This window comes from Octopus bimaculoides, chromosome 8, assembly GCF_001194135.2.
Source record: "Octopus bimaculoides isolate UCB-OBI-ISO-001 chromosome 8, ASM119413v2, whole genome shotgun sequence".
Lineage (NCBI taxonomy): Eukaryota > Metazoa > Mollusca > Cephalopoda > Octopoda > Octopodidae > Octopus > Octopus bimaculoides.
Window position 1 is genome coordinate 74,156,326 of NC_068988.1, and position 15,774 is coordinate 74,172,099.

At 38.5% G+C, this 15,774-nt stretch overlaps 1 protein-coding gene across 1 annotated transcript in view; it reads left to right on the forward strand.

Annotated features, from left to right (window-relative positions):
* Positions 1 to 7,659, forward strand: part of LOC106875625 (26S proteasome non-ATPase regulatory subunit 10) — a 19,390-nt gene extending 11,731 nt beyond the window's left edge. Inside the window, exon 4 of the mRNA XM_014923854.2 lies at positions 6,646 to 7,659. Coding sequence (XP_014779340.2) covers positions 6,646 to 7,398 — 753 coding nt within the window. The 3' untranslated portion in view covers positions 7,399 to 7,659. The remainder of the gene's footprint in view (positions 1 to 6,645) is intronic.
* Positions 7,660 to 15,774: the final 8,115 nt, after the last annotated feature.

Genomic DNA, 15,774 nt, shown 5'->3' on the forward strand with positions numbered 1-15,774 from the left:
CCACACACACACACATATGATGAGCTTCTTTCAGTTTCTGTCCACCAAATCCACTCACAAGGCTTTGATTAGCTGGAAGCTGTAGTAGAAGAAATTTGCTCAAGGTACCATGCAGTGGGACTGAATCTGGAACCATGTGGTTGGGAAGCATGCTTCTTATCACACACCCACACTGGCACTTGTGTGTGTGTGTGTGTGTGTGTGTGTGTGTGCGTGTGCATGTGCATGTGTATGCGTGTGTGTGTGTGCATGTATGTGTGTGTTTGCCTGCATTTTTAGATATGCATGCACATATCTGAAAAGATTGTACAACCTCAAATTATCCAAAAAGAAACTCATGGCATTGGGTAACTGAATCTGGAAAATACAAGATCAAAACTTTGACTGTAGCATTAAACAGCAAACTCTCAAAAGAGCAAAGCCATACACAAATGACACAAGAAATTGCAGCTTTTGCATAGTAGAAAGAATGTACACACCACTTAGAACAAATTGCTCCAACAACTGACAACAAGAAACGAGATATTCGCATCAGATGTATTCTGATTAGCAGTACCACACAGACAAAGCTGAATGCATCTACTATTTTACTGTCCTTCTTCTTTCACAATAACCTAATGAATACAACCTAGACTATATTGATCTGAGCTGCTACCTTTGGATTTTAATTTTACTTATACTGAAACTTTTTTTACAATTTTGATTGACAACAGAACTTTCATAGGAGCAGAAACTCAGATTTATAAAAGTCAAGGTTTGTGTAAATGCAAACCTCTATCACAATATTGACAAATACTATGTTTTCTTGTGTGTTCTAACATATCGTCAATGACCATCATTGCTAGCTACAAGACATTTTGATGATTGAAGTAAGTGAAGAGGCTCTGCTCTTATTCCAAACCATGCCTATTACAGTAGAACCTTGCAGTACGAGTGTACCATTGTATGAGCTGACGCTAGTGCAAATTTTTGTCTTGAAGTACAACTGGAAATCAGCAGTACAAGTGAATTTCATACAAGTGACTACTAGCTGGCACTGAGCGCACATATGCTCTCCTAACAAGCACAACTTTCACTCGCTCAGTTCACGTGTTTATCTCATGGCAGCATCCCTACTGTGTTTTTCCCAATGTGTTTTTTTAGTTTTGTGCATTTTTTGCTATTGTTTTATAATAATTACTTGTGTAGCCATAGGTCTTAGGAAGGTTAGTGCAAAGGACAGTGCTGAAGAGAAGAAAAAGCTGATTATGATAGAACTGAAGAAGGAAATCATTGATAAACATGAGAGAGGAATGTGTATAGTGGACATAACATGTCAATCCGATTGAAGCACATCAACGATCTGCACCATCCTGAAGAAAAAGGATGAGATCAAGGTCGTTACAACTGCAAAGGGTGTCTCCAGGCTCTCCAAGCAATGCACCTCTATCCATGAAGAGATGGAAAAATTGCTTCTCCTGTGGATCAAAGAAAAGCAACTCACAGGGGATATGATTACCATCATCTGCAAGAAAGCATGAGCGCTGTATGGGGATCTCCTGAAGCAGTACCCTGGAACATCGACAGAGGAGACACCAGAAGACACATTTAAGACCAATCATGGGTGGTTTGATAATTCCAAGAAGAGGACTGGTGTTCATAACATCAGGTATAGAGAAGCAGCAAGTTCTGACATGATGGCAGCTGAGGATTTTGTGTGTGAATTCCATCAGCTCGTTGCAGCCAAAGAGTACTTCACACAACAGGTATTCAACTGTGATAAAACTGGCCTTTTTTTGGAAAAGAAAATGCCTAGAAAAACCTACATAACTGCAGAGAAGAAGACAATGCCAGGCTACAAGCCAATGAAAGAGAGGCTAACTCTCACCCTTTGTGCCAATGCAAATGGAGATTTTAAGATTAAGCTGCTCCTTGTCTACCATTCAGAAAACCCATAAGCATTCAAGTCGCACAAAATCTTGAAGGAGAAGCCTCAGGTCATGTGGAGGACAAACGTTAAGGCCTGGGTTATCAGGCAATTCTTCACTGAGTGTGTCAACCTTGTCTTCGGAGCAGTAGTGAAGAAGCACCTTCTAGAGAACGATCTTCCTCTCAAGGCCTTCCTCGTCCTTGACAATGCTCCTGCTCACCCTCCTAACCTTGAAGATAATATCCTGGATGAATTTAAATACATAAAACTCCTGTACCTTTCATGCAACACTATCTTGCAGCCCAAGGACAAATAGGTGATTTCGAATTATAAGAAATTGTACACCAAACACAAAAAATACAAATCTAACCCTTCATGACAGTTGGAAGGAGCACTACAACATTGTTAACTGCCTGAAAATCATCGATATGGCCTGGCAAGGTGTAATGAGAAGAACACTGAATTCTGCATGGTGGAATCTGTGGTGTGACTGTGTGTCTGAAAGAGACTCTGAAGGGTTTGAATCTGAGACACCTATAGTCAAAGAGACAGTGTCTCTTGGACCACGAAGATGACAATGGGGACATTAATGATTTCATTGAGAAACACTCAGAGGAGATTATAACAGATGAACCCCTGCAGCTTCAAGAGCAGCAGCATTCAAATGCAGTGGAAGAGACTGGTTCTCTGGAGGAGAACATTGTAGTGGAGATGGCTATCTCTACAAGTGACATAAAGGCAGTATTGGCAAAGTGGCTGTATGTTTCTGAATTTGTAGAAAAATAATCATCCTGGAAAAGTATCTACAGGTTGTGCAGCTGCTTTATTTAACTGCATGATGTTTTTTTTTTATCTGGCAGCTAGGTTGCATTGGTGGTAATTCATTCAGTTGCTTGATTCATTCAGTTGCTTGCATGTAGCAACTGTAATTGTGCTAATTGAGATCAGCACCCAGTGTGAGACAACATTCGGCATATAGTTATGTCAATCGCTTTAGTGCAAGTACTGTTTGCTTACCTAAATTATATCCCTTTGCAGGATGCTCATGCAGTATTATTCCTGAATAAGATCACTTAACAGCACAAGTCAGATCAACTTCATATATTTACAATCACATGAATTCAAAAATTGACTTTAGTGTGGTAGAGTTCAAAACAGGGTACCACACACAGTGGCATACCACATTGTGAACAATGGTATCTAGTTTCGTTACATTTCCCTTTTGTTTTATATATTGTGCATCTCTTAGAAGCATTTGTCTTCTTGGCGGTGTGGGGTGGGGAAACAGTCGTGGAAAATGTCTACGTCCCTTCACCAAGCAGTGAGGAGAGAGTCTGGCGTGGAGACATCCATGCTTTCTATACTTTGGCAAGTCTGATGCTTCTATCATTTCACAGAACAATAGATTTCTGAATGTCAATCTATCCTCCACACTGCCAAGCATCTGCCAAATCAAATGTGAATTCATGACACACAAGTCAACTATATACAAGAAACTTTTTCTGTACCATTTCACAAATTTTCTCACTAATTTGTGTGTCATCACCAACTGATCTGAGCAATTGACCTCGCCCATCCCTTCATTGTATGAAGCAACTACACTTGGTTTCATTATGGCATTACTGCCTGCATCTTGTTTCCTAGTACCCTTCATGCTTGCAGAATGCATTGTGGATAACATGCAGACGTTTTTCTTGTCACACCACTCTAGAGCGAGAATGCAACTATTGGTGCATCTGTGTGCTGCTTCCCCCTTTTGAAGTGTAATCTTGTGAAGTTTTATCTTGTGAAGATTGAGCAGCATGTTTTTTTGTGCATCCTCACAGTCCCACAGGCATCAGTCCTCCTTGCCTGCAGCTGCAGGAAGAGGTCTGGACTGGAAAACCAGTTATTCATATAAATATTGTAGCCTTTGTCAAAGAAGTTTTCATTCAGTAACTACACGACATCATTTGATGCCAGAGTAGATGCTGGAAGATTCAATCTGTCCTGATCAGTGTAGATTTTGTAATTCCACATGTACCCACAGGCTCTGCTAGTTGACTGGCATACTTTATAAACCTTGACTCCAAAGCAGGCACATTTGGTCAGGTTGTATTGTTTGAATTTGAACCTTTACTTGAATTTCCATAAACTCTTGTCCATACAAATGCCATGTGTGGGGACATAAACCGTTCTGAAATTTTCAGCCACTTTGTCGATAGGACATATTTTATGCAGCCTGTCATCCTGGTTCTTGCTTGAGTTGAAATATAGATTTCGAGGAAGCACTAAAAATCCATCACTTGGTATCGTTTCTGGAAAGAAAGGTGTTGATGTGGTTGAAACCCGATTCAAATATGATGATAGAGTCAGTTTCTTTATGATGCCCATTAGTATCAGCAGTACACAATGACAAAGTTGACAGAGCCAGAGTGGCAAGACCAGCCTATCGGCTTGTAAATATTTACATGAAACATCTAATCAGCCTATTAGTTGGCAAGTGGACCAGTACTAACTCAGGCGATAGGTTCTAAGTCAGACGGTGTATAATTACATTGACTGATTTAAAGCATGTACATTGCATGTGTAAATTTACAACAACCATTTTAAAAGGGTTAATGACACTGCTCTGGTGCATTTTCATAACATTTTGAAAAGCAGGAAAAAGAAGACTTCTCTTGATATGTTACTAATGAAATGTCCTGCAAATGTGAAAAGTGAAGAAAGTTTATCCAAAAAGCCTAAATTAAGTGAAGTGAGAGAGAAAATGCCAAAAATTGTTCTTCTTGAAGTCTTAATGGAAGGAGATTCTCCTTCCAAACAATAATCCTCCTCCTCCCCGCTCCATCATCTTCTTCGCACACTAATCATCTCGTCTTTAAGGTAATTAAATTAATAAAACCAGTTTATATATTTCTTTTGCATTCTCTTTTAGCATGTCTTTATAATTATCATTTTCATTGTAACTGCACCTTTTCTGTTTTAAAACCCATAAAAAATGGTTTTTGGATGGTATTGTGAGGCTGGAATGGATTAAATATATTCTGATTAATTTCAATGGGGAAAATTGATTTGCAAAGTGAGTACATTGTAAAACGAGCTCAGTCATAGAACAGATTAAACTCATACTGCAAGGTATGACTGTATTTTCTTTTGTACGTGAAACTTGAGTTATTGTTCAAATCTATAAAGTTACTGTATATGAAAATAACTCTGTGTGACTTTGTGTGTGTGTGTGTGTGTGTGTGTGTGTGTGTGTGTGTGTGTGTGTGTGTGTGTGTGCGTATCTATACATACACACATACAGACACACATACACACACACACACACAATCATCATCATCATTTATAGTGATTTAAAATTTTAATTGCATGACAAGTAACCAGTATTTAGAACAACACAAATACTTCTATATGTCTGAAGTAAAACTTGTATTGTGTTCTAAGTGTCAATAGACCAAGTTTCATTTGGTTGAGCATTCTTTTGATTAAAGTCACATAAATGCCAAAATGAACAGTTGATTGTTTGGCAATTTCCATAAAAAATTTTTATTTATTTACTTTTATTTTCAAGACCTGTTGAAGCCAACATTTGCTTTTCACGAAAAGATTCATCTCAATGAGCACATTCTTTCAAAACCAATTAATCTATACTTTTCTTTTAAAATAACTGAGTTACTTTGACTCAAAGTCAATTTTTCACCTTACACACCCTTTTTGACCTCACATATTTTGACCTCACATATTTTGACCTAACATTTTTTTTAATGAATCAATTTTCAGTTATCTAATCTCAAAGTATAGCTGAAGACTGGACCATCATTGCTTAAAAAAATGCATTCAGCTTGGTGGAGAGCTGAATTAGTGATGAAGCCTAGAAGTGCTCAAGAGTAATTAAAAGTTGACCTTAAAAATATATTCACCCACTGCTATGGGTGAATGATACTACATTTACTAATGTCATCTGATACATTTCGTTAACACAGAATGGTTCTTCATTCTTTTATTCTTTTATTTGTTTCAGTAATTTGACTGTAGCCATGCAGGTTATATAATTAAATTGCATTGTCAAATCATTGAAGTTGCATAACTTTCATTTGTACTTTTACTGGATTAGTGACAGTGTTGCTATCACTGGTTCAGCAACATTATGTCACTGATAACCATTCTTTGTTAATGAAATATATGTATAATGATATAACTGGCACATCATTGGTTACAACAGTGAGGGTTCCAGTTGATCCAATCAATGGAACAACCTACTCATGAAATTAATGTGCAAGTGGCTTAGAACTCCACAGACATGCACACCCTTAACATAGTTCTCAGGGAGATTCAGCATGACACAGGATGTGACAAATCTGACCCTTTGAAAAACAAGTACTACTCTTTTTCAACAGATGAGTTGACCAATGCAACATGAAATAAAATGTCTTTCTCAATGACACATGTTGCATGGTATTGAACTCATGACCTTACGATCGTGAGCTGAATACCCTAACCACTAAACCATGCTCCTTCACATGATAATATAACTGAATATTTCATAAACAAACTCTCCTGTTTTGTTTTATTTTTACCTCTTTCTCTCACCCCCTGTCTCTACCCCTCCTACTTCCTTATAACCTCATTTAACCTTTTTTATTAATCTGATTTTTTTCCCCTTCTTTTGTCACATTGTTTTGGTTTATTACTTTCACTTTTTTACCATTCTCATTTCTCTACTCACCATTTTAATGTCTTTATTTTTCCAGATCAATCAACAAGATTCTAACAGTAGGACACCTCTATATATGGCCTGTGAGGATGGATACCATAACTTAGTTGAATTGTTACTGAAGTCTAATGTTGATGTCAATATGGCTGATAAACATGGTAGAACACCTCTACATGTGGCCTGTCGTGGTGGATACACAGACACAGTACAAATGTTATTGCAGTTTAAAGCCAATGTCAATATGGTGGATGAGTATGGTAAAACACCTGTACATATGGCCTGTAGTGAAGGATACTCTGCCACAGTTTTAGTCTTATTGCAATTTAAACCTGACATTAATGTGGTAGATAACTGTCATAACACACCTTTACATATGGCCTGTCATAGAGGACATCACAACATAGTAGAGGTGTTATTGCAGTCTAAAGCTGATGTTAATGTGGAAGATAGATATGGCAGAAAGCCTCTACATATGGCCTGTTTTAGTGGACACTCTGGCACTGTAAAGGTGTTACTGAAGTTTACAGCTGATGTCAATATGACAAATAAGTATGGTAACACACCTCTACATTTGGCCTGTTATGGAAAACACATTGGTACAGTAGAGGTGTTATTGAAGTCTACAGCTGATGTCAATGTGGGGAATAGCAAAGGTAATACACCTCTACATGTGGCCTGTGGTAGTGGTGGACATGCAGACACAGTGAAAATGTTGTTGCAACATAAACCTGATGTTAATATGAAGAATAGATTTAATGACACGCCTCTACATCTGGCAGTTCTACAGTAAGTTCAAGAGCAGATCAGGAATCTTGACATCTGTCTTTTCTTGAAATTTGGTTTTTCTGTTTCAAATAATGTTTGTTTTCATTGAGTCATTAATGTTGTCTCTCCACAGGTTATCAATGACTCATAACTCTACTTCATTAAGTAATCATCATCATCATCACCACCACTACCACCACCACTATCATCATCATCATAATCATCACCATCATCTTCATCATCATTGCCATCATCACCATTACCATCAGTGAGATTTGAGGAAACTTGTCACTAAACCTCAGGATAACACCTCTGCTAATTAAATTAGCATGTAATAGCTCTTTTATAATAATAATGATAAAATAATAATAATAATAATAATAATGATAATAATAATAATAATAATAATAATAATCATAGCAGCCCAAGATTAATGCTTACCTACAAGAAACTACCAGGCCAACATATTAAAGAATGGTAGCTTCCCAACATGTCGTGTATGTCAACAACAAAATGAAACCATCGATCATGTTGTCTCCATGTGCAGTCTGCTTGCGCCTACAGAGTATCTCAACAGGCATGATAGAGCTGCACAATATATTCACTAGCTAATTTGCAAAAACCTGGACCTGCCCCATGATAAAAACTAGTGGGAATACAAACTGCCTCCAGTGCTTGAAAATGATCACATCTCACTCTGGAACTTCACCATTCAAACTGACAGAAAGATAGATGCAAATAGGCTAGACATTATATTGAAAGACTTCAGACAAAAATCATATCTCCTCATTGATATGACTGTCCCAATCGATATAAACGTATCTGTCAAGACCTACCAAAAACTGAGCAAGTATAAAGATCTTGAAATCGAAATTAGCAAAATGTGGAACCTGAAGACTAAAGCAATATCTGTTGTCATAGGTGCCCTAGGAATGATAGCAAAAGGGGCTGATTGCTACCTAGCTCAGATATCAGGAAACCCCAAAATGGCAGAAATTCAAAACCTCTTTAGAATAACTAAGTGGAAGCTCCACTAACTGTATTGTCTGACTGGCAGATAACTGTGAGCACCTGGTGGTACTCTAGGTTTAGATGCTCTGCCTTGGTCTATGCTTCATACAAGACTGAAGCTAAGTCAAAGAGATGAGGTGTGATAAAGTATGTCTGCCAAACAGTGACTACACCTGCTCATCATCAAGGAAATGCTGGATATGTCATAACCTCAGTGCATGTCTGTGCATCATCAGCCACGGCATACCCAGTCCTCCATTCAGTGGGTTTTGGCAACAAATGGAGCGCTGGACAAATGGAATACCTCCTTTCTACTGAAAGTGGAAGAGTAGATTCTCCAGTCTGTTCAGATGAACAAGGCACAACAGTCAGGCAGTAATATATAGTGGAGGTGATGTATGCATCTGCCACCTCTACCTGAAGATCTGGACTAAACCAGACCCTAAGTGTTTTAACTAGTCTGTCCAGTGTCGCACAATGTTACTGGATGGCATGGACCTGCTTCTCCAGGTGCCAAAATGCATGCCCACTGACTTTTCTTGGTTAGTTTTTGTTCCTTTCTTTTAGAGCAGTGCCAATCAGGTCTATTTGTCTGCTATTCAACATTATGATGGTGATGTCCTCAGTCAAACCTTCCAAGCCATGCCAGCATGAAAAGCAGACATTAAACGACGATGATGAAGATGATGATGATGATAATGTCATATGCTGAGACAGTTCTCTCACATTCTTGTTCATATGGAATGACCCTCAACATCTCCAGTTTCTACTGCAGTGTCTCTAGCATCAGTACATACAGAAGAGATGAGAAAGAACAACCTTGATAGATCAAGCACAAAATACTGAATGGTTCTGTTTGGTAACCATTCACCCAAATTATTGAGCAGATGTCACTGTATGTTGCATGAATCCAACCATGGAAGATGGTACCAAATCTGACTATTGTAAGAATGGCAGCCAAGTATTTGCGGTTGACTCTATTGAAGGCTGGATCCAAATTGATCAGGGCCCTACTCATGCTAGGTTCTTTAGCCCCCTCTCTATGATGTATGGCATGAAGCAGAAGTTGTCATGGATAGGTCTTCTTGGGATAGTGCATCCCAAGTAGATCACCAATAAGTTCCTTGATAACACATGCCAACCTCTTTGCTAACACCTTTGCTAAAATTTTGAAATCCTCATTTAGCAGAGTTCTGCTACTAGATATCTGCTAAGAGGCCTCCAGATAAGCCTGGCATATAAAAGCAAAGCTTTTAAGGCAGACCATCCAAACCCAGTGATTTACTCCCACCCCACCCACCATGAAGCCTATCATCACTTTCTGCATTTATGTGGCTATAATTGGCTTATTGCAATGTTCTGCTTCCTTTTCCAAGAGTCATAGCAGACCTTCAATGTAGGCACAGAGGTCCATCCTAAACAAAGTGCTGCTGAAATGCTGTACACATCTGCTCAGGCTTCAGCAACACATGTCTATTTTGTTCCACCAAAGACTGAATTGCAGCTTTGTTGCCAAGCTGTGCCTCTGCCTTAAAGCATGTACCTTAGCTCTAACAATACAACCTTCATACTTAGCACTGAAGAATTGGTCAATGGCCAATCTCACCTTGAGCAGTTGCAATGCCTTTTTTAAGCACCTCTTCTAAGTTTCTAATAAAGTTTCTATCTATTCTTTCTGTTGCTGTGGCCTTACAAACATGATTCTACTCTAAATGTCCTTTACAGGACAAATCACCACTGACCCTGTCAAAGCCCACTTAACTAATTTGCTAATCTAGTCTCTGTAAGCTTGACACACAGGGAGTGACATACTCAGCTTTTAGTGACCAGATCCTTTCCTGTAGAGCCTATTTAGATCAATCATACAGATCACAAATTTGTCGTCTGTTTGGCTGATGATTCTAAAAAGTGGATAACCTATGCTATCCTTATCTACTAACCTATATAATACTCTATCTAAATACGACCTAGATGACCTGATGTGGTTTGTCCATGTCAGCATCGGTACATTTGGGAAATTCAATCACTATGTGTCAGACAGTTTCAAATCTAAACAGCTTTGCAAATCTTTCACACACCCTCTTCTAGCAGGTAGCTCCACACACTCAAAACATGCATCCAAGAATGCATTCCAGTTGCCCTCTAGCACTAAAGATAAGGACATTCCCATGAAAACCTCCAAATGTCTGAAGAAATCCAGTAGTCCTACCCTGTTTACAGCCATCTGTTTAATGCAACCCAATTGCCACCATTTAAATCCAGGATCACAAACTTACATTCTGGGTCCAAGCAGATGGCCCTTATCTTAATACCCAGACCTTTCCAAAACAATACTACAGTTCCACCTGCTATTCCTGGTTGATGTGGAGTAAATCTCATATCCACTGAAAACGGGCATGAAAACTTGTGGATTCAGAAGTCTGGTCTTGCTGATGGCTTCAACATCTATATCTAGTGTAACCTGAAATTGTTAAGTAGGAGGCCCAGTTTCCAAGGTGACTCTGAGCTATGTACATTTATACAGCCTATTCTGAGCATTTATTTATACAGCCTATTCTTGTTAGACAAGAGAGAAGGAGAATGAAAATAAACACACTATTTTTGTAGAAGAAAGGTGTTTCGTTCCTCATGCTAGATGTGGGTATTTCCATGAGGAGTTCATTATATAGCATTTTGTCTATGATGGACCTAAATCCTCTGTCAAATGTAGGGTGTTTATTTTTTGAAGTGGAGTGTATTGTGAAATTTGGATAATTTTTATGTGTAGTGCAATGCTATTGGTTAATGTGATGTAGTTGTCATGTGTGATCTTAGTATTTTTGTGTATGTGTTTTATTGTTTGTGTTTATGGTGGTGTAGTTAGTAATGCCTTGTTTTTGTTCATGTTGAGGAAACAATCATTATTGTTAGTGTATATATGCTTGTGATAATGGTCTGTGATAGCAATGACAGTGATAGTGCTGGTGTAGCTGCTGTTAAAGGTGGTGTTGGTGTGTTGTTGCTTGAAAGTACTTCCCCTATTTCTTCATATCACCCAGTTTTTTGGATTGGCATATTTTCTTTTCTTTGCCTTTGTTACTGTTTGCTATTTGGAGTCCTCCTTGTCACCTTCACTACATGACATATCTGTGTGGTGTAAGTCAGAGAGAAGTGTCTTTGGGAGGTTTGTGGTATTGTTTGGTTGATATAGTTGTTGTTTGTGGGTTTCTGTTGCTGTATTTGTTGCTTTTGTCTGTGATTTGTTAATCCTTGATGTTGGTGTATTTTCTGTTGTTTCACTTGGTTCTCTTTTGTTGTTGTTGTTGCATTCACTGCTGCTGCTGCTATTACTGCTGTTTTGGTGCCGCTAGTTTTACTCTTGTTGCTTTGGTAGTTGTCTGCCTCTGTTGGGACTGTTTGTGCAGCTGTTGCTGTTTTTGTTGTATATGTGATAGTGATGATGGTGGTAATGTTTTTTCTTATTACCTTTGTTGTAAGCAGAAAGCTTTGAGATATTTTTGTTACCATGCAAGTGACACATCAGCCTTCTGCCCTTGACAGTTATGTGTAATTTCGTGCTGTCTAGTAGATTAAGCAGGTCAGTTCCATACCAATTATCCATTTTTATGAGCATTTCTATACCTTTTCTTGATCAATTCTGTTTCTGCAGAACACTGGTCCTCTCTTTTATATTGAAGAGAACTGCCACCACCAACCAGCAGATGTTAATTTTGGGGGTCACTTGATTATCTATATTTTAAAAGGCCTATGGCCAAGCTAAATCTGTAAGAGGACAAGTTCATCACTTGTTAAAATGGTTGTGAAATGCTTTCTGGCCTCATTCTCTATCGAAAATCTCATCTGTATTGTTCCAAATTTCTTCCCACTGGCTATGTATGTTTTTATTCTCCAGATTGGCTTAAGGCACTGTCATGTGTGGGAAATGAAAAGAGGTTCACTTACCTTCCTCTCTTGTCTGCGCCCGTCTAGTAGTAGTCACTCTGGCGATCCTGCCCTACCCCGTCACCTAGTACAAGCAGCTGCTACCTCACCAACCTGAAAGCGAATTCCCTCCCGTCTGTTTGCAATGCCTCAGCCAGTCAAAAGAGGATGAACGACCCTGTCCTGTCCCCCACCACACTTCCCTTCTCACGCTTCCTCTTCTGGTTAGTCCTTTGACCATTGATGTCATGACTCTCTTCTTCTCGCTGATTCTCACATGCCCCCCCCTGATCTCAAAGATCACCTCTTCACTTCATTCCATGTTGAAATCTACCACCCACCCGAGTGGGCACCTTGCACATTGTGATCTTCTTAAACTGGGAACCTCATTCTCTTCCTCTTCTCCACAATCATCATCCGACGAAGTGACAATGCTACAAACATCCAAGACATGATGCGGCATTCCATCTACAGAGATGTTGTTTTTGGAATTGACAGCCATCACTATTCCTCTGTTCCACTGAGTTGTGCAGCGTGCCTTTTGTGACTTGATCCAGACTTCATCTTCCAACTCCACGAAGTCAGGCCCTCTCTCTTATACAGGGCACCTCAATGGTTTACTCAGATACTACCATTCATATTTGAATATAGCTCTATGTGACAAGGACTCTTCGGCCTGTCCTGATCGGGGTGACATGTTGTACCAGAAACATGTCCCCTCTCTGCCGTGGCCTTCGATGATGTCTCTCCACAATCCCATTTCCACTTGGCCTGCATGGCGCTCTGAAAAAGTGATGCATTTTCCACCAGTCAAGCATCTCCTTCAGAGCCTTTGAACAAAATGCTGTGCTGTTGTCCATCAGCAATTCGTCCACAGGGCTCCGCTCTAAGAATACCTCATTTAGAATACATGCCTTTTTGTCTGCAGTGCCTGTCCTCAATTCCTTCCAAATGGCCATCCAGCCTGGCCCACAATCGACCATTGAGAGATACATCCCCTGCTGGTAGTGTGTTACATCCACTGCTAATCGTCTCCAGTTGTACTCTACCAAAACGTTTCTCTGCTCATGCACACTCGGAGTAGGGTCGATGGATTGACACCTGTTGCAGTTCTTGACCACCTTCTCAATACGCCATCTAGTAACATCGACATCAATCCTCCTGGTGAGATACAGGGTCCTATCCATACCCATATGATGCATGGCATGCAGTCTCCTTAGATGGGAGTCATTTAACTTATACATGTGGCTACCCCTTGCTTTGATTCTTCCGGCTCCCTTAACCAGGACTTTTTACTTCAAATATTGCAGCAAAGAATACCAGTTCTTCTAATATATCACTCTTTACAGTTCTCATCTTTTAAATTTATTGTACAAAACTGTTCAGCTAATTTGTAAGCTTGTCTAATTAGTCACTTTTTTCTGTATTTAAGGTAGTATATTAGCCAAATTCTACTTAAATAAGTATAGTGTTATTTGTAAACTTTAATAAAATAAGTTTTAATTTTAGCTGCAATATTTTAAGTAAATTTTAAGCTGCAATATTTTTAAGTAAAAAGTTTCTTATTCTTAACTTTATTATAAGTAATAGCTTGTCCTATACTTTTACTGGTGTAATAACTTGTCCTGTACTTTTCCAGGTTTATAATCTTAAGAATATTACTCTTCATGCTCGCATTTTTCCATGTAATCCATGATTTTTCCAGGCATTGCTGTTATAAGATAATTAATAATGTGTCAATTAATAATTTAAGATTTTACCTTATAAAATACTGAAAGATAATATTTCAAATTTTCCATGTAAGTGATGATAATATTTCAATTTTTTTCATGTTTAATTTAAATATATGTTGTGATTGAATTATTTGATATTACCCATCCACACCAAATTAATGGCAGGGATTTTTCCCATGTTGTTGGTTGCACTATTGCTTACCAAATGGAGAGGATATAAAAATCTGACTAGAGTAACTACAGAATTCTCAATAGTTCAGTGTAGGTATTCTCTTTTTCACTGATCTTCAACTTTATGTTGACATCCCCTGGGAAGCTAATTTCCACAACCGTGCACTGTTTCTCTTCTCTATCCTAAATCATTATATCAGGTCTGTTGTGCTTACATTTTATTGAGGTCTTCACTGGGACATTCCTCCAGTACTCCTTTTTATTATGAATGGCTATGGCTTCTACCATACCATGGCTTCTTATTTCTTTGTCTTCAGGTTATCCTTCCAACAGATTTCATTATCGAGTGTCCAGGCTACATCATGTGTCACCGGAAGATAATACCATGATGACATTTTCGGACAGATACTTATGATGTGGGTGATGTCTTCAGTGTAAACTCCACAAAGTCTGCATTGATTGTCACATTTTACTGCTTTTCCAGCATCTCTCTCCCTTTTGTGCATCAGGTACTTGGTTGATATTTCCTGTTTCTGGATTGCAAATGCATAACCTTCAATATGGGAGGTTGTGATCCAGCTGTTGGTCCATGATAAACTGCTTTAATGATCAATATTACTATCATCACGGAGCTTTCTACTAACATATCCATGCATAGTCTTCTGCTCATAAAGGCTCAACCTTTTATCTGATGATATGTTGCAGTAGAGTCATGCGACTTCTTTAGACATGTATTCTAGGTTATCAGACAACGAAAGTTTCTCAAAGAGCTGCCTTCCAAGTCTAACGATGTTATCGGCCTTAAGTATGCAAACTTGGTCAAGGGATGCACTTCAACACTTGCTTGTTAAAAGATGTTGCTGAAGGGATATGATATGATATTTAAAAGCATTTTGGATTGATGTTAAGCTTTTGCCGCCTTGTTTTCATTTTAGGTAGAGGCAGTCTATGTCACAGTTTATATGGAAATTATGTGTGCTTGTTAGTAATTTTTGGGTTTTCACATCAATGGCTCAGATCTCATCAAGCGTCAAATCAAGGAGGCCAAATGTTGTTATGAGTACTAGCACTGATTTTAGAATAAAAGCTATATTGAACAAGAGGGGTAAGCTTTAATTCTTTTAATTAAAGAGGGAATATATTTATCTGGAACATTTTTGCTAAGTACATCAATATCAGAGCTAGAAGGACAAATAAGTCGTAAGGTTGGGTTATCAAAAATATTTCGTTTGCGGTCTTTTAAAATAAAACGAAGTTGTTTGGGATCACGAGGTTCAGTCTTCATCTCTAAGTCATATTTCTCCATAATTTTCTTAGCCTCAAGGTTGGCTTTCCTGATAGCACTTTTACCAGTAATCCTATAATTCTTTTGTTATACTTTCCCAAGCAATTCTAGGTAGTAATCCTTGGTAAGTCTGCATATGTTTCCTGTTTTATCAGATTGAACCAGTATCCCATCAATATTGTGAATTTCTTTGGTGACATTGTGAAGATACCTCAGATGTTTATTTTTTAAGGGTGAACGATGGAATTTCACATTCCTCATGATAAACCAGAAATCGTCT